This window comes from Gymnoscopelus braueri, assembly GCF_963280865.1.
Source record: "Gymnoscopelus braueri genome assembly, chromosome: 4".
NCBI lineage: Eukaryota > Metazoa > Chordata > Actinopteri > Myctophiformes > Myctophidae > Gymnoscopelus > Gymnoscopelus braueri.
Genome location: NC_137605.1, coordinates 53,147,103 through 53,172,756, shown reverse-complemented (window position 1 = coordinate 53,172,756; position 25,654 = coordinate 53,147,103). Strand labels below are relative to the sequence as shown.

The 25,654-nt window shown below is 41.2% G+C and overlaps 1 protein-coding gene across 1 annotated transcript in view; it reads left to right on the top strand.

The window, feature by feature from the left end:
* The first annotated feature begins 5,716 nt into the window (after positions 1-5,716).
* The window catches only part of LOC308084643 (uncharacterized protein), a 157,891-nt gene continuing 137,953 nt past the window's right edge, over positions 5,717-25,654 (top strand). Inside the window, exons 1-11 of the mRNA XM_080427410.1 lie at positions 5,717-5,810; positions 5,911-5,997; positions 7,002-7,129; positions 7,536-7,940; positions 8,023-8,233; positions 8,852-9,075; positions 9,173-9,320; positions 9,471-9,580; positions 9,788-9,847; positions 11,138-11,188; positions 12,897-12,971. Coding sequence (XP_080283536.1) covers positions 5,967-5,997; positions 7,002-7,129; positions 7,536-7,940; positions 8,023-8,233; positions 8,852-9,075; positions 9,173-9,320; positions 9,471-9,580; positions 9,788-9,847; positions 11,138-11,188; positions 12,897-12,971 — 1,443 coding nt within the window. The 5' untranslated portion in view covers positions 5,717-5,810; positions 5,911-5,966. The remainder of the gene's footprint in view (positions 5,811-5,910; positions 5,998-7,001; positions 7,130-7,535; positions 7,941-8,022; positions 8,234-8,851; positions 9,076-9,172; positions 9,321-9,470; positions 9,581-9,787; positions 9,848-11,137; positions 11,189-12,896; positions 12,972-25,654) is intronic.

The window sequence follows — 25,654 nt, the reverse complement described above, 5'->3', positions numbered from 1 at the left end:
TTAACTCATTAATAATATTTCATGTAGTAGCCTACAGGTATAAATGTGTGTTTACAAGAAAACATAAGAAGTGGTTTTCAGGTGAGCTGATCTGAACACAGCCAATACACACAGTTGTCAACAGTTTCAGTAAAATTGTTAAGTTGTTAACTCATTAACTCATTAATAATATTTCATGTAATCATACAACAGGACAAAGGTGAGACACTCAGCAGGGTATACAGCACTGCAGGGAGTTGCACCCTGGATCCAGCAGACGCTAGAAGTACTAACTACCAGTGCTTGTTTGCTTTGTGACACCACCATGTCTTACCACCATGTGACTACAGAAAATATTTTAAAAAGGGCTGAATAGCCTGTTTAAAAAACAAATCGGCTGATTATTAATTACTGATATGATTGACCTGTAATCACAGTAGAAAATATAAACCTATACATCAGCTATATCTACAAGCTTGTAGATCGGCTATTTAAAAAGAAATATAAAGTGAATGTTTTTGAATATTTGCATAAATACCTGTCTCAAATATGAACACACAGTATTCCCTATCACAGTGGTTCTCAAACCTTTTAATTTCAAGGACCCCCAGTTTGATATGCATTAGACCACAGACCCCCATTTGATAACATTTTCTATCTCTGGGACTGCAATCTATAGGCTACTATAAAATCCCAACTCTGAGACAGTACAAATTGAACCAAATGGACCTGTAAGGTATCATAGCTTTATGCAGCTTTCAGCTCAGCCCATAGATGATTGACTGACTCACAGTCAAACACTTTGTCTAAAAGGATAGCACCAAAAAAAGTCCTTGCGGTCTTGTTTCCATTGGGGTCCTACAGTAGGTATTCAATTCATCAACATATAAAATAGCACCAAAGGAGAACAAGCCCAAAAGAAGCAACTACTAGGCCACATGAGACCACCTTGCAGTGGCTATTTGAAAATAGCCGATCTACAAGCTCATCTTGACGCGCTGTGCGCTTGTATGTGAATGTGAATGTTGGAATATTTTTTAAACATTTTAACAATACAAATCTTGTATGGGGGGTCCCTGGCACAAAATATTTTTAGATGGGGGTCGATGGACAAATACATATAACATGGTGGGGGTCCTTGACATGAAAATGTTTGAGAACCACTGGTTTAAACAACATTAAACCAAAGAAAAAGCCCAACACAAGCAGGCAGCTACACTTAGAAACAAGCCCCCAAAAAAACGCAGCCCACAACTACCAATATTTAACAGCTTTGCAGAAAAACAAGCCCAAAGTCGCTTATAATAAACAGACATGGCAACACTTCTTGTTTCACACACAGCTGCAGCTTACTGCCATGTATACACGTTATTATAACATCCCAGATCGATCTAAGAACGACTCCAGCGTGTTCACCAACTCACCAGCTTATCTGGGCATAAAACCGTTTGCATTGCAATGTTATAAACTGGTATTTCATGCCCCACAGAGCCTTAAAACGTCTGTTAGCGTTAGCGATGCTAGCGCGCTAATGTCGCTAATTTAAAGATGATCAGACAGCCTAAACACAATGTTACATGCGTGTAAAAAAAAGTTCCTATCACACACACATTGGCGGACCCTCTGTAGTAACTCTGAGGACCCCCTAGGGGTCCCGGACCCCCTGTTGAAGACCCCTGCCCTAATGTAATGGGTTGCTACAGATGGCTAACAACAACAACAACAGTCAAATCGTTTTTACATCAAATGTTAACATACAAATCTTAATCTTAATTAAATATAAAGTCGAGTCTTTCCTAGCATTTAAGGAGCATATCTCTGCTGTCCAGCCCGAACCTGCTAACTCCAAAACGCTCATTGTTCAGGAAACCAAAATATACATTTTTCAGGAAATGAAGAAAACCTTATATTTTAAAAACAAAGCAATACTGCCTCATCAAAGTTGGTATAGTGACTTTATATATAATCAGATACTTGCATGTGTCATTATATTATCACCACTTTACCCAAATCCAGCACAAGTGGAGATAGTAGTTTCAGACGAGCAGAAATCAAGCTGAAATGGAGTTAGGTGTCCAAACAACAATAGCTCCACTTGCTGCTGAGGGAGAGGTTTCAAAAGGGTACAAATTTCCAAAAGCTAACAATGGATCTCCAAGCTCACAATGCATCACAACAACGTGTGAATTAATGCCCTGATGCTTCATGACACTTATATAGGCCAACAATAATAAACAGGACTTTAAATATTACAATAACTTTTGTAAAGAGGGGTTCACAGAATTGGAGTTTCAGTAGAACTAGCGCGAGTCGCGACAGAAATGCTATCAACTCCTTTCTTCTTGTCACATTGCTCTCTTCATTAAACACTTCATAGATTTTAGAAATATAATTACTTGTTTTCATAACATTAGCGTCAGTGCTAAGTTTGATAAACAGGTACACTGCATAGTTTTAACAGACTACGGGGAGTTTGTTTACGTGATACTCCTCCTCGTTCACTGCGCAGCGCGCTCTGTTCTGTGTTGTGAGAAGGCTGCAGCAGAGTAGAGAGGGGGAGTTGTTTGTTTTTGACGGACAGTTTGAGGATCCAATGGAGTTGGGAGGTTTCGTCAGAGGCGCTTTTTAATACTTTTCATTGGTTCAAATGTTTAGATTTTTTACACAGACGTAAAGGGTGTTCAATAGCGTTGATTTATGAAAAAAAAAAAGAAAAGCTGAAAATGGAGTTAGCTGGTTCGTCCCGGACACCGACGATATAGTGATCATGATTCATGCCCCACTGAGCCTGTATAAACCCCTGTTAATATGATGATGCTAACGCGCTAATTTCGTTAGCATATGTCCTTCCTTTAACTGCTACATAACAACTAAGCTAAATATTTTTTAAATAATATGAAATATAAAATCGAGTCTTTCCCTAGGGTCTACACTACTCAGTGATTATGTCCAATTAATCATTATAGGCACTTTACCTGCTGCAGTGTGTGGGTGAAGTCCTCTCCATTCATCCCACTGGGACAAGCAGCAGTGACAGATATAAAGATCCAGGCCAAATGTCATCAAAACATATAAAATATAAAATCGAGAAGTTATTTGGGCCAAAACAGCACCAATAGACCATCATTATTGGGTTGCTGAGCCCTATAATTAATTACATTGCGACTAAGTGACATGTCCACTCGATGTAAACAAAGATGGATGCCGTGGTGGAGCCGGTCTCCCCCGAAGCAGGGAGGGAGGGAGGGAGGGAGGGGGGGGGGAGGGTGGGGATAGTCTGAAAGTTGTACACCGCTCCCCAATAAGGTGCACTGCAAAAAATCAAAATCTTATGAAGTACATCTGGCTTATTTCTATTCAAAATGCCTCATCACACTTAATATAAGGTACAATCATCTAACCAGTCTTATTTCTGTGAGATATAGGGGCTTGTTTTCATACAGTGTAACTTGAATGTCTTGGTGAGTGATAAAATCTTGAAATTATCTGGTATTGAGTCATGTCTTGGATAAAACAAGCTTTTTTGGCATATCACACATTTTTTAAGGCGTTGTGTTATTTGTAAAAGATGTATCCTCTCATATCAAGACATAGACTTAGTTTATATCCAGAAAAGTCAGTTTTCTTTCTTCCCCACACAACATTAAGCATGTGCAATGACGTCTGTGAGCTTATACCTAATCGGCATGTACTTTCTATTATTTAATGTCACATAGTAGTATGGCATATAATCAACAAGATTTCCAGGATCAACAAAAATATTGGCTTGAGCCTGGTAAGGAACTTCTACCTCATACACTAAATACTGATCATTCCACCCAACTGTAGAGAGAGGTTGGCATTCAAAACAATACAATGATGAATTTACAATATAAATGTTTTTCTAAAGACCAAACTCTGCATTTTTTTGTTTTGTTGATATTTGAACTGTTTGGTGCTACTATATATGACTATGAATTGAATACCAAGGACCTCAATGGAAACTAGACCGCAAGGACTTTTTTGGACGGACCTTTTAGTCAAAGTATTTTAAATGTAATTGTGCTGTTTTACATTTGTTTGCCTAATACAATATTCAATCAATCAATCAATCAAACCACTGATGACTTTCAAAAAATGGTAACTGGTCATGTGGGCACCAAAACCATCTGGACACTAGGGATAACTGGGCACCAAAACCATCTGGGCCCTCTTAGCTGAGACAGAGATGAGACAGGGACCCCCTTAACTGAGAGAGAGATAAAGCAGGGCCCCCTTAGCTGAGAGAGAGATGAAACAGGGACCCCCTTAGTTGTCCACATGTCCCTAGTGCCCAGTTGACCAGGTGCCCACATGTTCCTAGTGCCCACATGTCCCTAGTGCCCAGATGTCTCCACCCCTAAGTGCCCACTCATGTAGGTGCCCACATGTCCCTAGTGCCCAGATGGTTTTGGTGCCCAGTTGTCCAGCTGCCCAAATGTCCCTAGTGCCCAGTTGTGAAGGTGCCCACATGTCCTTAGTGCCCACTTGTCCCTAGTGCCCAGTTGCCCAAATGCCCACATGTCCCTAGTGCTCAGATGGTAACTGGGCACCAAAACCATCTGGGCCCTCTTAGCTGAGACAGAGATGAGACAGGGACCCCCTTAACTGAGAGAGAGAGAGAGATAAAGCATGGCCCCCTTAGCTGAGAGAGAGATGAAACAGGGACCCCCTCAGTTGTCCACATGTCCCTAGTGCCCAGTTGACCAGGTGCCCACATGTTCCTAGTGCCCACATGTCCCTAGTGCCCAGATGTCTCCACCCCTAAGTGCCCACTCGTCTAGGTGCCCACATGTCCCTAGTGCCCAGATGGTTTTGGTGCCCAGTTGTCCAGCTGCCCAAATGTCCCTAGTGCCCAGTTGTGAAGGTGCCCACATGTTCTTAGTGCCCACTTGTCCCTAGTGCCCAGTTGCCCAAATGCCCACATGTCCCTAGTGCCCAGTTGTCCAGGTGCCCACAGGTCCCTAGTGCCCACATGTCTCCACCCCTAAGTGCCCACTCGTCCAGGTGCCCACATGTCCCTAGTGCTCAGATGGTTTTGGTGCCCAGTTGTCCCAAAAATATGGTGATATATTATAACTCTATGGGTGCCCTGATGCCCACCTCAGGCCACCTGACTTGTATTCCTTCAACCCTATATACATTTAGGCCATTTGAAAATAGCAGATCTACAAGCTCACAGTGCGGAGCTTGTAGATCTGCTATTTTCAAAAGATTTTGTATACATTTTATACATTTGAAAACTTGTGAAAAGGGAAATTCTGCATAATGACTACTTTTACTTTGGTACATTAAGTACATTGTTATACCAATACTTTTGTACTTTTACTCAAGTAAATTTTAAATTCCAGACTTTTACTTTTAACAGAGTATATCTTTCTACATTGCAGTATTGATACTTTTACTTAAGTAAAAAAAATTAGTCATTTTTTCCACCACTGCCGGTCCATAATATACCAGACTATGTAGGGTATAGTTATATTTCAGTTATCTTATATTTTCATTTTAATTCCACTGCACAAAATGTAGGGAACAAAAACTAATGTTTACGTACACATATGTTATAAACCCCTCATCAATTAAGAAACTATGCGTTTTAAATTGATTCATGAATGAATTAGTGTCACAAATCCCCCCTCCTTTTGGAAATGGTAGCGACCCATGGGCGGCTCCTTTGACGTCAGTTTCACACACACAGCTGTGCGCTGAGCTTGATTACAGCTCCCAGGTGATGATGAGAACACTGTCTTATTTTTCTGCAACTTTATCAAAGTTTACCAACGAACCTGATTTGAAACCACACGTTATTGCTGGTAAGTTACATACAACATTAGATTTTACTTTTGAAGTTGATTACATTAACGGTGAATGTTATTTATGTCTGAAATGCATCTGTTTGTTTGTACACACTAGCAGAATGCAGCCAAGAAGCTGGGCTAAGTGGCTAACCAGCTAGCTGCCATAACAACATGGATGACTTCACTGTGTCGACTTTAAGGGGTAATATGCATGCAAATATTTTTAAACATAATGTCAGATACTTGTGAGCTTGTAAATCTGTAATTTTTTGGCATGTCCAATTGTCCATCATATTGTACCTATTCTGACGCTTTTAATGAAGTTTGATTTGTTATAGATGTGAGAAATGACCAGTGGTGGAAAAAGTACTACATTTTTTTACTTAAGTAAAAGCAGTGGTGGAAAGTAACTCAAGTACATTTACTCAAGTACTGTATTTAAGCACAATTCTGAGGTATTTTGAAGTACTTTTATTTGGAGTATTTCCAATTTTCAAAACTTTATTTCTACTCCACTACATCCGAGTCAAATGTTATACTTTTACTCTACTACAATTATTTGAGAACTTTAGTTTCAAGTTACTTTGTAAAACATACCAATTCAGACCTAGATGCTTTGGTTATTTGAAAATAGCCAATCTACAAGCTCACATTTGTGACGCGTTGTGAGCTTGTAGATCTGCTATTTTCAAAGGTTTTTATTCATTTGGAAACTTGTGAAATGGGACATTGTGCATATGCCAAACCCTTTGGATAACTGGAACATGCAGGCTAGTATACAAAAATAATTGTATTTACTCTCATTAACCTGTAATTTTGTCTAGTGACAAAGTTCTAGTTAAACATTATTTTTATATACCTTTTTTGTAGGGCTATTATTTCGAATTTTATATAGATGGTTAGATATAAAGCCACCTATGTGCTTGTTATTGTATTTATGGATGCAGCAGTAACTCAGAGGGTTACAGACCTGTTAACCTGTGTAACTGTGTACAAATGGACCGGTAAGGGTCCATTTGGTTCCTAATTATCAGTCATTTAGCTGACGACCCCCTGGATCAAATCAGTTTAATTAATATTATAAAAACACTTCTAAAAAATATTAGAATACTTAATAATATTTGCAGCTCCAGTCCCCAGACTCCAGTTGGCCCAGCAACCAGGTGGCAATATTTGATATTGTTTTTATTACCTATTTTCCTATAGCTGCAAGCATCAGTGAGGCAATGATGCGCACCCTGACTCGTTCAGACTTGCGGGATCTTTTACCAGGCCCAGAAAACTTCTTGAGGAGAAGAGCAGTCTGGCAGTCTTCAGGTCATGTTGATGTCGAGGTCAGTTTCTAACAATAACACAGCATTAAGTAGCAACCTATATAAGTCATGATGGCTTATAGAAGTGTTCAGTTGTTAAATTATTTTTAAATGGACTAACTTTAAGTTAACTTTGTTGCATTGGTACTTGTTTAGGCTGTAACACCATTAGGCATTCTCCAAGCCTACCTTTTATTGATTTATTATACCACAAAACTGTTTATTGTTCTGCTTAACAGAGTAATAATGCAAACCATGATCAACAATTGTTAATTCATTTCTCCAATATCCTCTGGTTCAGATATTCATTGGTGTTCGGTTAGCTGGCGCATTAAACATTCTTGTGCTATGTTGTCAGTGCAGTTTAACAACACAGTAAAAAGGAAATGTTGGTTTTGCCAGTACTTCATAATCTTTTATTTTATAGGAATCTGGCCGAGAAGACTCAGGCGGTTCTACTTCTGCTAACAAGTCACCACTGCCACAGACTTCAACACCTGTTGGAGGATGTCCAGCTGCAAACTACACAACCCCTGAAAAGGTTGTGAAGATATCCATCCCAGGCTACGTATACACAGACAGCAAACTTGAGCACGTCCGAAAACGATACTTTGTGTTGGCGAAGAGGGGTGAAGAGCGGAACTGCGAAATGTCCAAGGACCTCAGATGCCGGCTCATCCGTAACACCATGACCAGTATGATCGCAATCCTGAGGGCAAAGGGGGATGCTGAATCTGACCGATACCCATCACAACCAGAAGTCACAGATATGGCAAAAAGAATAGTCCTGTACTACCCCATGCTGCAGGACCTGAACAATAACACTACATGGGTAAGTGAAATGTATCCAGTTCATGACTACAGTGTTGGCATTTTAAGTGGAGTTTAGACTGCTTTACTTTTGTCTTGTGCAGGTCACTGTGTATGGACAGCTATTCAAACGATTGCAGAACCTGAGATCCCCCCAAAAGATCTTTCCAGATGGGAGACCTTCAAAGAAGCACCGCCCGCAGCCGATGATGCCCCGTCTGGAGCAGCCAACTGACACAGAGGAAATCGATTCTTCGAGTGACTCGACCATCATTCTAGACTGCTCCTCAGAGGAGAATACGACCCCAGAAAGAGGTGACCTTCAAATTTATATTTACACATTTACCCGTGTAGGGGTTCATATTTTTGTGATGTTTACAGGTCTAATTAACCCATATCACAATTTGGTTTTCATGATGCACTCGTAAAATAAAGTAGAAGGGTTAGTATTGGCAAATGTGCATTCTGCTTTGACTGTTATTAGAGACCTGAATCATCCAATATCATGTGCAGCAACTACTTTACTTTATAATCACTCATTCATATCAAATGTTATGTATTTATTTTATGTTGTGTTTGCATAACACAACCGTGTCTCTCCAGCTCTTTAATAAACAGAACATACATTTAACAGTTGTGTTGCCAATTTTAGGCAATCAGGAGAGGGTACCCATTTCAGCTAGAATTTTATAGTGTCCTAGTTCACACATTTTGTCTCCTCACTACTTTGTGTCATCAATTCCAATTTCACGTGTTTATCCTTTATGAGTTCTCTCTTCTGATTTGATAAAATTGGTATCCCAAACTGAAAATGCATTTTATGTTTAGTAGAGATGGAGAGACAGGAGAACCCTGTTAATGAACAAACACACTATGATTATTATCAGAATATAGAGCTACTTGACTTTAATGATGTATTTTTGTGTCTTCTAGCTAACAAGCCGGCAGACATCGACAGTCCTGATTCCGAGTCCGACAGTCCAGCAACCATGGCCAAGCTCCACAAAACCCTACAGGCAAACCACAAGTCTGTTTCTCAGCTCCAGGATTTGGAATTCAAAGCCAGAAGAGCATTCATCGATTCAGATTCCGTTCGCGATGAGGACAAATACAACAAAATTATAGAGGGATATCCGTGCTTCCATTTCATTGCACATGTAAGTGAAAGGCATAATTCAAAACATCTACCAATGTTTTGCCAATTTCCTCCTAGATGATGCATTCAAACGTGTTTATATATTGAATATTTCATAGGTGATGGAGGAACTTCGCCTCATCCTGGACAAGAATAACATCGACTACATTGATGAACTGAAAGGAAGATGGCACGACTTCTGCCAGAAGCTGCAGTTTTATGGCGTGTCGAAAAAGATGATGAAACCTCCAATGGGAATGACCAAAAGTAAGCACTTGATGTTGGGTGGATATATCACGTTGATGTGCAAGTCTCTATCTCTCTTTTTGTCTTAAATATATATAGAGATATCTATTGTAGATCATTGATTGTGCATTTTTATCTAAGTATAAATGTAATGAATCTTTTCCTCAACAGTTCAACAGGCTCTCATGGTCCTCCGTGCACTGCCATCACTGTTCCCCTCTACGACTGCTGCTCCAAAGAGGCTAGGAGACGCGAGTGAGGCTCTGGTGCATGTCCTGGAGGTGAGCTGTGTACAACATTACAGTATAATATTCACTTGTCAAAAGCAACACAATCTGATGTGTTGAAATAGTTATAGCTGAAGGTCCTGCATATAATATATATAATAATATAATCAGGATTTAGCTGGCTCAGGTTTAACAAATGAAATGATCATTGAAACAAAAGTGCATTACTTGATAGACGGATGTGTGTGTTTTGTGTTAAAGGAAAAAGAAGACCCCAATGTGTACTTGAAGAAGCGTCCTCTATCCTCTCCTGTGCTGATTGTGAGTGAGTCCGGCTTCCTCCTGGCTATAGGAGATGAGCCCATACATACACTCCCAAAATGTGAGGTAGCAGAGGGTGTTTTGTACCTTATGGCCTACTATTATGCCCTACACCTTAGGTACCAAGTGTGTAGCCACTCTGCCTTCTGTCATACAAACGGAGGTCCTCATGGACGAAATCCATGAGGGAGACCTCACTCCATCTTACAAGAAATTCATGGCCGATTGGAAAGCTTTCATCGGCCACTAAAGCTTATGGTCAGATGTGGACTGAAGTACCCCCATCCCCATCCTTGCTATAATCCACAGCCTAGATAGTATTCTAGGCTGCAATCCACAGCCTTAAATTCTATGTAGCCTTGTTAGCCGAGCAGTACATGTTCAATACCGAACCGTTTAATTTGAATGTTATTACACTGCACTTTATATTGAGGAATGTGTTATATTAACCAGCTGTTTGTGTTAAAGCAATAACTTTATTTTGAATCTTAAAATATCAGGGTAGAGGAAATATTGGTAGAGGTTTGGATTGTGTAGTTACCTTGCCATGATGCAACTCCAAAGGTAGGCAAGAAATCAAAAATGATTGGTCCATTGCCTCATTGGCTTACATTGTATAGTGAAACAGCTCTCAAAGTCACTCTTTTGGCACGTAAACAAACGCAAACAAAGCTGATTAAGACAAAATGGAACATCATAAAACCCAGTACTGTTTTTTTCCCCTTTTTTTTTTATAAAACTATTTTTATGAGGAACAAAACCTGGACTGGATCCGCATCCGGATCTTCAAATAGTAAAATCAAGTGGAAGTTGAAATCTTAAATTTAAAAAGGAAAAACATGGGTTTTGTGATGTTCTATAATGTCTGAATCAGCTGTTTGTGTACGGGCTAAAGGAGAGACTTTGAGAGCTGTTTCACTGTACAATGTAAGTCAATGAGGAGCATATTGATCAATTTCTAATGACTATTTTGGATTTATTGTCCACCTTGGAGTTGTATCATGCCAAGGCAACCCTACCTTGTGTTCTTGCCCTTTTAAAGAAATGCCCTATTTGAATGTGAAAATATACAGTAAGCACTTTGTACGTGTTTTGAGGGACATGACATTGGTCATATGTTCAGGTATGACCTCAATGTTATACACATTTGACATGTTCTGCGATTTTCAATATTGTGTGTACATGTATTTATTTTAATTCAGTACACTGTGAGCCAAAAAGTATTGAAAGCATCTAATGCCAGTGCAATATTATTTTATGTTTTCTTTTTTATGTTGTGAATGGGCTCAGTCCAGTCAATGGTTGGAGGGAAGGGTGAATGGTGCTCCAGTCAGACACACTGTATGTATACTGTGAAGTTGCCATGTGATGCTGCACGTACTGTATTTTATATAAGGTATACATAGAAAATAAATTGTATTTCTTTAATGCAAGACGATGATGGGTCTTATATCTAGAACAAAATCACTTTTGTAGAGCTTAGAATAAGATGCATACGCTTGAATTGAAATGAATAGGCTTGCCAAACTGGGTGATGGGTCTTATATCTAGAACAATATCACTTTTGTAGAGCTTAGAATAAGATGCATATGCTTGATTTGAAATGAATAGGCTTGCCAAACAGGACAAAATGTCTTATTATGACACAAAAAGCATTTCCTAATATTAGTAACAATTGTTTAATTTGAGTATTTCCAGCTAACTTCAAGAAATATTTGATCTATTATATAACTTAATATTAGTTAATATAGCTCACAATTAGTTTTTCCTACTAATTCCAAGATGTATTTTTATCTTGAAAGCCCACATATCACATCTTATTTCAAGACATCTTGACAAGCTAAAGTATACTAGTTCCATTGGCAGATTAGATTGCTTGTTTCAATCAAAATACACTTGTATTACATTTTTTTTTTCTTATTTTTAGATGGCCATTTTTTGCAGTGTGTAAAGTCCCCACCCCCCTCCCAGGCCGATTGGGGAGAACAATTGTATCGCCCAAACAATCCAAGCAATCCCGACCGAGCCCCGTCGGGGGGCGAGCCAATCTCGTGAGCCCGGGTACAACCCCGTTGTACCACATTGCCCTCCTGTAGGACTGTCTTCTGCCTGCACGTGCCAATCGTGTTCGTGTAGACGCTCGACAAAGCCGGATGCACCACGGTAGATTTTAACCCACAACCTCCGTGGTGGTGGACAGTGACTTTACCACTGCGCCACCCGAGCGCTAAGTTTAAGGTTTAAATTCTAATCAGATACCACTGGCGGGTCCTAGCCTTTGAATAACAGTCATTTCCTTTTGTAATATTTATCATGGTCCTTTGATGACCATGATTTAAGGACCATGATTCTTCCAGACAACAAACCTTTGACAACAGACCAGTTCTAGACCTGGATCTTGTTCTTCAGGACATAATACCACTGGGCGGTGGAGTCATACACGTTCCAGACGTCGATCCTACTCTCCAGATCACGCCTCCTCAGAGCGACCACGAGACCATCCCAGATGACGATCTCACTCTTCGCAGCGTCACTCTTGCTCCAGATGTCGATCATACTCTTTGAGACATCACACTTCTAGACGGGGTCAAGCCAGCTCAACTGGAAATAACCGTAAATTGAGGCATCGGTCTCGATCGGCGGATCCAACAAGCTGTCCCCGTCCCGGTACAACCGTTCAGACACTATCGCCATTTTAGATCAATAAAAGCACCGGCCAGTGATAGCCACCTGTGTCCACTCTGAAGAGCGCTGTGGCCGGCCACTGTGGACCAGAATATATGGCAGCACACTAGCATTGCATCACTTGCTAACGTCTATATGGTAAAGCTATACAAGCACACATAACTGAGATATAAAAATGTTTTGAAGGCGTGCAGACGACCTTCTGACATCTCATGACATCGTTGCTTTTATTATCTTGTTCAGTGAAATGTGCAATTTCTAACTTCACGGCACTGAATGCTATTTTATTTGTACCAAATGTTTTATTGTATGTAGCCTTTATGTAGAATTTATGTACGTCCATGTTTGTTTTGATCCTGTATAGGTACTGGAAAAGGATGAATATATCCGGAAATTGACGGGACAGTTCCAGGCCATGCAAAAGCCGCTACAAGACATGGTATGCTTCTGTAGTCAGAATTCTGTACACCGTGGCTCTGTAAGAGGTTAGCTGTCCATGAGAGGGTCTGTCTGTTTGTCTGTCTGTCTGTCTGTCTGTAGCTAATCTCAGAAACCGTTGGACTGATTCATCACACATATTTATTGTAATATATTTAACCAACCAGGGCATGTAGCAACTCATAATGTAATAACGGCTCATAAGGTAATAACGGTTCGTAATGTAATAAACTAAATTTAATAAAAGCTCATAATGTAATAATAAGCTCATAATGTAATAAAATCATGAGCGCATAACGTGATAACGGATTTTTCCATAATGTAATAATCTAATGAGTTGCATTAAGAACCTTACGTAGCCGCTCATAATGTAATAACAGTGCATAATGTAATAACATCTCATATTGTTGAGAAAAGTGTTACATCGTAATAATCAGTATCATGGCCAGTGGTCAGTATCATGGTCAGCATGATGGTCAGTATCATGGTCAGTATCATGTCAGTATCATGGTGAGTATCATGGTCAGTATCATGGTCAGCATCATGGTCAGTATTATGTCAGTATCATGGTCAGTATCATGTCAGCATCATGGTCAGTATCATGGTCAGTATCATGGTCAGCATCATGGTCAGCATCATGGTCAGCATCATGGTCAGTAACATGTCAGTATCATGGTCAGTATCATGGTCAGTATCATGTCAGTATCATGGCCAGTATCATGTCAGTATCATGGTTAGTATCATTTCAGTATCATCGTCAGTTTTTCATGACCATGATACTGACCATGATACTGATACTAATTAATACGATGTAACACTTTTCTCAACAATATGAGACGTTATTACATTATGCACTGTTATTACATTATCTAAGTTTTTTTTATTGATTGAATACTTTATTAACAGTTTGCCAAAAAAAGCACAGAGGTACAGTTTCATACAAAAAGATGCTAAAAGGATAAACCCAAGAAAGCCTTACAGCTTGTTTCCATTGGGGTCCTGTGTATTCAATTCATCAAAACATTTAAAGACAAACAATAATATACAATAATGAAAAAACATCATACAGTTGGTTGCAACTGAGATTGGCACGTTTCCTTTGGTCTATCTCACACAACATGCAAGTCACGCATAACTTTCCACTATGTGCCACTAGGGGCAGCAGCGATCTACTGCCTTGTTGCTCCGCCATGCAAGGCTACTTGCTCACTCACAGAGACAAGAGACAAGAGACAAGACAAGCATATTTTAGTTATCCCCTCCAACTGTACATACTTTACCAATGTTTTTCTTTTAAAACATTTATTATGTTTATTATGTTTTGACACTTGCGTTGGCAATGTAAACATATGTTTTGTCATGCCAATAGCTCATTTGAATTGAAAAATTGTTTGTTTGTTTATTTCGGTTTGGGTGGTGGGGCATTGGGGCAAACATATTTGCCATAAAGTATTTATTACACAATATTGGGCAATAATTTAAGGCTTTTTTTCCTTTTATAGAAAGACAGAGAAAGATCCTGTGTGTTGCGTACAAGATGTGACATTTATTACCTCGCGCTCCTACTGGTTAATGTCATTGGCAATAGTAAATTTTCATCTCTGCTCACCAGATCGAATCCCATGCATATCACTGTTTAAACTTGTTCAGCTTCCATTCTTCTCTTTGTAGAATTCCGCCATTCCATTAATTAATGCCAAACATATTTCCTCAGTTTCTACTATTCCCTGTGTTCGGTCAGTTTGTTATCATTATTAGACCTTCCGCTGTCCCATTAGTTAATGTCAAAAATGTACCATGTTCAGTTTCAACAATTCCCTGTGAAGAGTAGACTCTACATATCTCAAAACGAGACGGGAAAATGGGCCGCTACTTATCAATGACATGAATGAATATTATTGTGCCAGTGCATAAATCAATAAATAAAATAAAGTAACGTGCGTCACAAGCTAAAAAAAGGAAGCTGTGGTGAAGTTCTATCAAACTAATTGCCGAAATATATATAGGGCTGAAGTAATAATAATAAACTTTATTTGTATAGCACCTTTCATGACATGAAATGCAGCTCAAAGTGCTTTACAGAGCAAGAATACAATTACAGTTACAACTAATTTAACAATAAAGCAAAAAAGAAAAGCAAAAGCATAAAACAACATTAAAATAATAGCAAAAAGGCAGTGAATCAGGCAATACATTGAGGACATGGATAACAACACAGAGATTTAAAAATCAACCAAAAAGTCAGCTAAAAGCAAGAGTGAATAAGTAGGTCTTGAGGTCTTGGAAATGTCTTCACCAATGTGTTTGTAAAGGTTTCTAGTAACACTGGGTGAATCTGTGACAGCTGCTGAAAGCTGGGGTACCCTTAACCTTATGCGAAAAAAAATAATCTAAATTGAATTCTGCTTTAAGTAGCAAGTGAGGGGTCAAACTAGGGGGTTTTCATGATTCTGAATCCATTGCAAGCATTTTTTTTGCACCAAAGCCACTCCTTAGCAGACAATTTTAAATCCAACATGCCGGTCATTTTTCAAGATGGACGCCAAATCAACAGGTCATATCTATATTTCTTACACATTTTAGGAAACATTTCACCATTATAGCTACCTTCATGTAGCCCAGGTCTCCCTTCTAAAAGAGACTATTAATCTCAATGGGCAAGACCATGAGTGTTGGAGGGGGTTTTAAACTGTTCTACCATGGGGTGGACGAGAGGAGAAATGAAGAGGAGGTCAGACAGAGTGATGAGAATGAGCATATGTGTCCGGGTAGCTCAGTTGGTAGAGCACTCGCCTTTAGACCACAAGGTCATAGGTTCGATCCCGCTCACCGTCAACTCCGTGTATGAGTAGCACGGCTTAAGTCCTGTGTTAAGTACTGAGAGCTGATGTTAGGTGTGAAGAACAAATGGTGGAAGATGAAGAATGAACAATGCTGTGTGGAGCTAAGGGAGCAGATAAGAAAGGCACCCAGAGAGATGAAGAAAGTAGGCATGAGAACAAGTAGACCAGGGGTTAGGCGAAGAGAGGGGTGGTGAGGGGTAGGTAAAGAGGATGAGAAGTTGGACACCAAGAAGGATCTGCAACGATTGGCAAGACAAATATAATGGGACAAAGGTAACCAGTGAGAGGGAAGATGTATAAGACGGTAGTGAGACCAGCCATGCTGTACGGTTTGGCAACGGTGGCACTGATGAAAAGACGGGCAGCGCAGCTGGAGGTGGCAGAATTGAGGATGCTATGATTCTCATTAGGAGTTAAAAGTAAGGACTGAATTAGAGGATCAGACTAGGTTAGAAGGTTTGGGGATAAAGCAAGAGAGGGAAGGTTAAGATGGTTTTGACATATGAATCGACATGTGAAAAGGAGAGATGAGGGGTACATAGGGAGAAGGATGCTGAAGATGTAGCTGCCAGGTAAGAGGAGAAGAGGAAGGCCAAAGAGGAGGTCTAAGGATGCGGTGAGAGAGGACATGCAGGAGTCACAGAGGAAGACACAGAAAACAGAACCAGATGGGGACAAAATTGTATACATGAGATTTTTCTTTGCTTTAATCCCTGAGTTTGTCTGTGAGCATGAACAGTTCTATGACATGTTTTTGAAATGTGTTATATTTTGACGGTTATAAATGGTAACTCCTGTTTGAACATTTTCAAAAACATACAATGGGAGTAATATTTTATTTGGTGATTTCATTTGGTGATTGACCTCACAAAAGTATAGGCAAAGACGGTTTCTTAAATCGAAGAGTGACCTCCAAAGATGATTTGCACCTAATTTCACACTTGATTTCACACTTGTATCACCATTTGAACGATTCTCGTCTTTTTACACAATGGTATGTGATGACCTGGAAAAGTGTCTATGACCGACCAATGAGTGTTTTTCGTGCAAAACAAATGCTTGCAATCGATTCAGAATCATGAAAAACCCCTAGTTTGACCCCTCACATGATACTTCAAGCAGAATTACATTTTGTAATTTTTTTCCGCATTAGGAAGGGTACCCCAACTTTCAGCAGCTGTCACAGATTCCCCTTGGGAAACTGAATTTCAGTCTTTGTGAGATGTGTTACTAGACAGCTTTATAAACACAATGGTGAAGACATTTCTTGGTAAAGAATTTGTTCCCAGATTTTTTTATATCCCCTGACAAAATGTTGGCAACCCTGGTCTTATCCTGTTGTTGAAAGGCCACTGAAAATTAAAATAGCGATCTTTATCTCTCCCTCTCTCAGCAGCGGCTGGTGTCAGAAAAAGCTGTGCTCCAAGACGAAAACGAGCTCAGCGAGGCAGACGAGCCTGAACTACTCAACCAATGTCAAGACATAGACATTAAGGAATTCACAGAAATTGAAATTGCGCGCCTTACTAGAAAATGCAATAACAATGCTGGCACCTTAGGCAAACTAATATTTCAGCGGGCCGTGACTAAAAAGACATATAGGAGATGGAACGGAACGGTAAACTGGGATGGTTCCAGGGAGAAAAAGGAACTCCCAGAGAACCTAAAGATGTTCATTCTTAGCCAGGCCGAGGCGATAATTCCCGGCGACCAGAAAGAAAATAAAAAGAGAGTTATTAATAAAGTGAATCAGTACCTCAGAAAAGAGAGAACAAAACACAGCAAGAGACCTCGATGATTTATGTAGGTCAGAGTTCCTGTTGGGTTATTCCATGCCTCCGACGCCTGTGATATTATTATGATTATAATGGACATGTATGACATTCTTTTGAGATCAGGGTATGAAGACCATTTTTATAACAAAGAAAAAGTAGAGACTATGGTAATAAAATAAACTATTTTTCAACAAATAAAGGACAGATGGGCTCTGGATATATGGTGTAAACCAAAGCTCCGTACTTATTGTGAGATAAAGCATGTCTATTGTCCAGAAAATTATGTATTGTATCATTTGTCAAAAAAGAAACGAAGCCTATGTGCTCAAATCAGGGCTGGCATACTTGATCTTCATATTGAGACGGGTAGATATGTAGGCACGGTTGAGGAGGATAGATTATGTGGTTTGTGTGATCTTAATGAAATCGAAAATGAAATGCATTTTGTTTTGTATTGTCCATTCTACAACTCTATCAGGCAGAGACTTTTTAATAAGGTATATCCTAAGTATGAACTTGTGTGGTTGGAGGATTCAGAGAAACTGAAAAGTCTCTTTCAACATGACATTTTTTCATTTGCTTCATTTCTTGACAAGGCCTGGTCAATGAGGAGGAGGGCCATTTATATGTAAAATGGCATTGTCTTTTTTTTTTCTTTTTTTTCTTATTTTGTTCTTATTTTGTAGTACTAAGTACTATACGCATGTTTTATTTAAGTGGTATGTTATAAGGAAGGACGTAATATGAACAGGAAGGACTGTTAATGGACTGTTAATGTCTTGTTTTCTTTTTGTGTAATGTGTCATATAATCCCATATGGGATGGGCCAAAATGGTGGCATGACACGAAAATAAAAATTTCATTCGAAAATAAAAATTTCATTCATTCATTCATAATGATGTGTGTATTTACTGCTTATTTAGGATTATACCAAAGTGGTTGGCCGACATATAAAGGCACGGGTAAAATACATACAGTACATATATGAAGGTTATTACTGCTTGTTTGGAGTAATAACTGAGGTTATATGCCCTATGAAGGTCAATGGAAAGAGACTTGCTAGGTGCTCATCGTATTTGCCCAGTGAGTAAAGGCTCATACTTGGCATTTAAATCTTCAGATGTCTTTGCTGATGCATATACAGTGGTATCATCGGCATACATCATTGATTTGGCATTTTTTAGGACGAGAGGTAAATCATTTGTAAAGATGGAGTTCATAAGTGGCTGCTCCCTTGAGGAATTCCACATTCCATATACCTGCTATCTGAGAAACTTCCATTAAAGAAGACACTTTGTGCTCTATGTATCAGATAGCTTGCCATCCAGGCAATAGCAGATGGTGTAAATCCATGAGACTCCAGCTTTTTAAAAAGGAGCTTGTGGTCAATTAAATCAAATGCAGCTGTAAAATCTAAAATGACTGCCCCACAGATCATTTGGTTGTCCAGATCTCTGTACCAGTCATCTGTCATTTGCTCTAGAGCTGTACATGTAGAATATCCCTTTCTATACGCATCTTGGAAGTTTTTAATTACATTATTCACTGCAAGGTATTCTTGTATTTGATTGAACACTGCCTTTTCAAAGATCTTACTTAGTGCTGGTAGCAGGCTTATGGGACGACTATTAGAGCCACTAAAAGATGTTTTCCTGTCTTTGGGCAGTGGAATGACTTTTGCTTCTTTCCAAGCCTGTGGACAACATTTGTAGGAGTACTGTCAAAAAAGATATTTTGCAAAAAGCAGCCTCCAGGTGGCGCTATAACAGGCCCATGTGAAAAATGTGGGGCATAGGTTCTGAATTGGCATTGGTTTTGCTGCGATCAAGCCAACAGTGCCACAGATTAGCTGTTCACAGACGGACGGACACACACACGCACACACACACACACACACACACACACACACACACACACACACACACACACACACGGACGGACGGACGGACGGGGTGCAAAACATAGTCTCGATTATGCCTTTCGGCCTGGCGGAGACAATAAGCTGGATGTGGCAAATCACTTAAACAACTTCTTTACAATCATAACAACCACAGTGGTTAACATACTGCCCTCTCATTCTGGGCTATATGAGGTAAAGCACATCCAAGCATTCTACAAAAATCTAGGTGCCCGCGAAGATGACTTTAAACTCACCATGGTGACAACTGATGTGTTTAAAAAACTGAGTCCGGGTCTCACTGGGAAATAGGAATAGCCTACATGACTGCTTTATTTTAGTGTAACTCGAACGCACACTGCTCGGTATGGGTTAAATAAATTCATATACAAACGTATAATGGAATATGTTTGTAGTGTATATGAATTTATTTAACCCATACCGAGCAGTGTGCGTTCAAGTTACACTAAAATAAAGCAGTCATGTAGGCTATTGTCATGTGATGGCGATGTCATATCATAATCTGTCATTCATGTAAGCTTCTAGCCTATTTGGTTGACAAAGATTGTACCGTTACGCAGTTGGGCTTGCAAGTAGGTGCGTGTGTGTGTGCGTGCGTGCGTGCGTGCGTGCGTGAGTGACTTGACAGGCAGCGAGGCGAGCTGGCGAAACTCTTTCTTATTGGGTTTCCGTGCTCTGTTTGGTGGTATTCTGGTTCTTCATGTCGTAAAATCGGGGCGTTTCGAGAATATTTAAGGACGTGTTATTTAAATGACGCTCGGTTTCAGCCATCAGATTTATCAAAGCTCCGACCAAATGTACGCTAGGATTGGCTGTATTGGATCGCTTCATAAATGTGACTTTGCCTTGCATTTATCACATCTGCTTTTTATAGCACCACCAGGAGGAGGACTTATGTAAAACACATTTCTAGATATTACTCCTTCAGATTTCATCCAAATTTCACGCAAATCGGTACACATGATCTCTATAGTCATGTGATCAAGACGGGTCTGTTTGATTTTTCATATTCCATCCTGATTGGCTAAGATTGACATCTAAAGTTTGCAAGAGTGGCCCATTTTGGACAAAATGCCGCAAATCATGAACGCAGTGTCCAATTGTGGTGAAACTTTGCACGCACATTCGCACTACCTTGAGGAACAAATGCCACCCTTTCAATATTGCCCTATTATAGCGCCACCAGGAAGCTGAGTTTTTGCAGAACAATTTTTTTATATTACTCCTACAAATGTTGTCCAAACATCACACAAATCGGTATATATTATCTCTTTAGTCAAGTGATCAAGACGGATCCGTCCGATTTTTCACATTCCAGCCTGATTGGCAAATTCCGAACATTGTTGGCCCACACTATAACTGCCTAACCTGGACCAAGGAGCACTTTTTCTAGTCTTTAACTGCAGCCTATCTGATTAGATATCTTCCAGAGCTAAGAACGTAAGATTCTTAATGTAACATATTACATTATGCAAAAATCTGTTATTACGTTATGCACTCATGATTTTATTACTACGTTAAAATTGCATTAATCACACTATAGTTACATTACCAGTACAGCCGGGGGGTGCCAGTGGTGTCCACACACAGGAGGAAGGCAGGGAGTGAGGGTAAATCTAACAGTTTCACCGCCACCAGACGAGACTGGTGCACACACAGTCACACTTCACACACTCACACAGTAAAGCACAAAATTATGGTTAAAATACACAAAAGCATGCTGGCACAGTAAAGAGTTAACATGCACTAACCCCAATAACCAGCCTACATCTGTGACAAACCAACCACCTGTAGGACTATATGACCCACCCGGACTATAACTGGGAGGACAGCCTAATTAACTACGCCCTATTTAGCCACACATTGGTTTATATAAGGACAGAGCACAGAGCTCCTCCTAATAAATAAAAGGACAATGATCAATACAATTTAAAATAAATACAATATAGCCAGCCCTACTGCCTTACCTCAGATTAATAGAGCCACACTACTGGGCAATGTGAGTTCCACACCATCATCTGCACTCTGGTCCATGAAGCAGCACACTACTGAAACAACAGGAGCTGAACTCAAGATTTTGTCTAGACAAATGACATTCTCCCGCACCCACGACCCAACACACCACCAGGCAAACACAAGCCAGCCAGCTACTCTACTGATGGCCGTGCACGGTTCACTATTAATCAGCCCCGCAGCCAGGTGTCACAGCTGTCCTGAATAGACCATATTCACACGGCGGCCATTTTGGAATCTTACATTGAAAATGCGGCATTTCATTAACTTAATAGCCATATGGCCGCTGTGTGAAAATGGTACCAAAAGGAGTAAAGGAGTGTAAAACCCTACTCACTTTCAAAACTGCCCAAACTGGCCCCTGTCAAAGTCTTAACCTAACCCCCCCATTCCACCCCCCCCCCCTCCTTGAACTGTTTATTGTACATATTTCTTGTTTTTCATACCAGTAACCTGTAAGCTGATTGTATGACGTTCTGCATAGTAGTGTGTATCTGTCTGTTTTCTTAAATGTCATCATGATTTGAGTGCGTGGCCGTGGGGATCTAAGCCTTGTGCTTTTATGAGCGATCCAGTTTAGAGGACCATTGTATTGTGAATTGTACTCCCATGTACTGTTTCCATGTCTTTCTAAATAAAGTACTTCAATCAATCAATCAATCAATCAATCAATCAATCAAGTCACATAACTAGGGATAACCCAGGAAAAGCTCAGCCCACTACAGATATTTATTATTATAAAAATGTTGGGTCCATTTGGTTCCATTTGTACACTTTCAGAGTTAAAGATGCAATCCATAAAGTTATTTTTTAAATTTTGATAGAATAAAGCATTATTTTGACCAATACAACAACACTACAGTGGTGGTAGCTGGTACTCCTCTAGCAATACATTTAGAATCAGAATCAGAATCAGAATCAGAATCAGTTTTATTGTCACACCACAGGTTTACAAGGTAAAAACGTGGGTGAAATTCGTTTTTGTACATCGTTCCCATCGCAACGTTAATTTCCATAGAAAGAAGAGGGGGGGGGGGAGAAGAAGAGGGGTGGGGGGCAAGTGGGAAGGAGAAAACAAGAGAGCAACAGAAGGCCAGACAAGTTATCTACATATTTACAAAGTACCTGGGATAATAAAAAACTAAGGTGCCTGAGCATAGCAGCAATGTATGTATACTGTGCATGTTATACTTATACTGTGCATGATATACATATGGACGTTAAGGTGCTTAGAGAAAAAAGAGCACAATAAAAAAGACAAAAAAAAGTCAGTGCGTTATACATGGGATTAAGGTGCAAAAGGTCAGTGCGTGTCCACCTAGGGTGGACTGACCCTAGTATAATCCGCAAGTAGCTCCATGAGGGAGTGCAACAAAAAGTCGTTTGTACCTGGTGTAGTCCACAGGTGTGTCCGAGGGGGAGCTAAGTCCAAGTCATTGTCCCTGGTATAATCCACAGGTGTGTTCAGGAAGAGCCAGAAAAAGTCTGCACCGCCTGTTGTCAGGCTGCTGAACAAGGCTTATGCCTCATTCAGCATTCTGACAGCAGCCGGATTAAAACTACACCAGTACCTGGTGGTGGAACTCTTGATACTGCGGTAGAGCCCCTTGCCCGGTCGCGGTCGTTGTAGGGGTTTGAACAGTCTGTGACTTGGGTGGTGCTTGTCCTTGATGATGCGCTTGGCTTTGACCACGCACCGCTTTTTGTACAGTTCCTGGAGCGCTGGGAGCTCGTCTCCCATTATCCGCTCTGCCGATCGCACTACTCGCTGTAGGCTGATCTTTTCTCGGGCAGTGCAGTTCCCGTACCAGGCCGTGACACAGCCTGTTAGGATGCCTTCAACAGAACTGTTGTAATACAGCCTGAGGATGCGATGTCCTACTCCGAGCTTCTTCAGGCGGCGGAGCCAGTACAGTCGCTGCTGAGCCTTTTTCCTCACGTGTTTGGTGTGCGTCTCCCATTTGAGGTCCTCCTCGATGTGTACTCCGAGGAACTTGAACTCGCTGACCCTTTCCACTGCAGCACCGTCGATGAGGATGGGCGCATGGTCTCTCCGCGGCCTCCTGAAGTCCACGATCAGTTCTTTGGTCTTGTCGACGTTAAGAGAGAGGTTGTTCTCCCGGCACCAGAGTGCCAGTGAGTTGATCTCCTCTCTGTAGTCAGACTCGTCGTTGTTGACGATTCGGCCTATCACTGTCGTGTCGTCCGCATACTTTATGATGGTGTTGGAGACATGTGTGGCTATGCAGTCATACGTGTACAGGGAGTAGAGGAGAGGGCTCAGCACGCATCCCTGGGGTGCTCCGGTGTTGAGGGTCAGGGGGTCGGAAGTGATGCTGCCCATTCTCACCACCTGATGTCGGTTGGACAAGAAGTCCTGTATCCAGTCGCACATGCTTGGGTGTAGCCCTAGGTCTCTGAGCTTTTTGTCAAGTATTGCTGGGACAATGGTGTTGAATGCTGAGCTGTAGTCCACGAACAGCATACGTACATATTTGTCCTTCAGCAGCTTGTTGTCCATGTGCGAGAGGACGGTGTGGAGAGCCATGGCAATAGCGTCGTCGGTGGATCTGTTTTTGCGGTATGCATACTGCCACGGATCCAGCGAGGCAGGTAGCGTGGAGCTGATGTATTCCCTCACCAGTTTCTCGAAGCACTTGCTGACGATCGGGGTGAGAGCGACAGGTCTCCAGTCGTTCAGGCATGTCACTTTGGCCTTTTTGGGAATGGGCACAATGGTTGACATTTTGAACCCTGCAGGGACCACAGCCTGGGAGAGGGAGAGGTTAAAGATGTCAGCGAAGACACCCGCCAGCTGGTCTGCACATGCCTTAAGGACCCGGCCTGGAATCCCATCAGGTCCGGCTGCCTTGTGGATGTTGACCCGTGCGAAGGCTGTACGCACTTCTCTCTCCGAGATGGTTAGAGGGTTCTCCTCTGCTGGTGCTGCTGATGGCCCCGCTTGGCTGCCGCGGTTGGGGCTGCTCTCAAACCGGCCGTAGAAAGTGTTCAGTTCGTTGGGGAGGGAGGCAGGCGGGTTCACCTCGCTTCTGGTTCTTGTTTTGCAGTCTGTCAAGGTGTGTACCGCCTGCCATGTGCTCCTGATGTCGCCATTGCTGAGTTGGTCTTGCATCTTTTTTGTGTAGGCCTTTTTCGCCTTCCTGATGGCGCTGTTTAGGGCCGCGCGCGTCGTGTTGCGCGTTTCCACGTCGCCAGATTTGAAACCAGCATCCTGTTCATGCAGATGTGCACGTACTACGCTGTCCATCCATGGTTTCTGATTGGGATAGATCCGAACTGTCTTTTTTGGGACTATGTCATCTATGCACTTACTGATAAAGCCAGTGACTGAGTCTGAGAGTTCGTTGATGTTATTCCCAGCGGCGTTCTTAAACATCCCCCAGTCAGTCTGGTAGAAGCAGGATTGTAGCATAGCGTCTGTGTCCTCAGACCAGATTCGGATTTCCTTCTCAACGACCGGCTCCCTTTTCAGCCTCTGTTTGTAGGCAGGTAGCAGCTGGATGGCGTAGTGGTCAGAGCTTCCTAGCGGTGGGCGGCGGAGAGCTTTGTATCCATCCTTGAAGGGCGTGTAGCAGTGGTCAAGAATATCGTCACCATGGGTACTGCAGGTGACATGCTGGTGGAATTTGGGAAAGACCTTTTTTAAGTCTGTCCGGTTGAAGTCGCCTAGGCAGATGGCTGCGCAGTCCGGGTGACGATTTTCTTGTGCACTGATAGCCTGGTGTAATTCCCTCATAGCTGTGTCCTTATTAGCTCCAGGATGAATGTAAACAACGGCTACAATCACAATGCTGAAGTCGCGTGGTAGGTAGAAAGGACGGCAGGCTATGATTAAAAGTTCAAGGTCTGGTGAGCAGTGACTATCTAGGATTTTAACATCTTTGCACCAGTTGTTGTTGATCAAGGCACAAACTCCCCCCCCACGTTGCTTACCGCTCAGTACAGGGTCTCTGTCCTTCCTATACGCGGTGAAGCCAGGAGGAGTGATGGAAGAATCAGATGCTAACTCCGTTAGCCACGTCTCTGTTAGCACAACAATAGACGTGTTCCTCGTCTCACTTTATACTTTACGCGCGCCAGTAAGTCGTCCATAGTGGTCACTGTTCTTGATTCA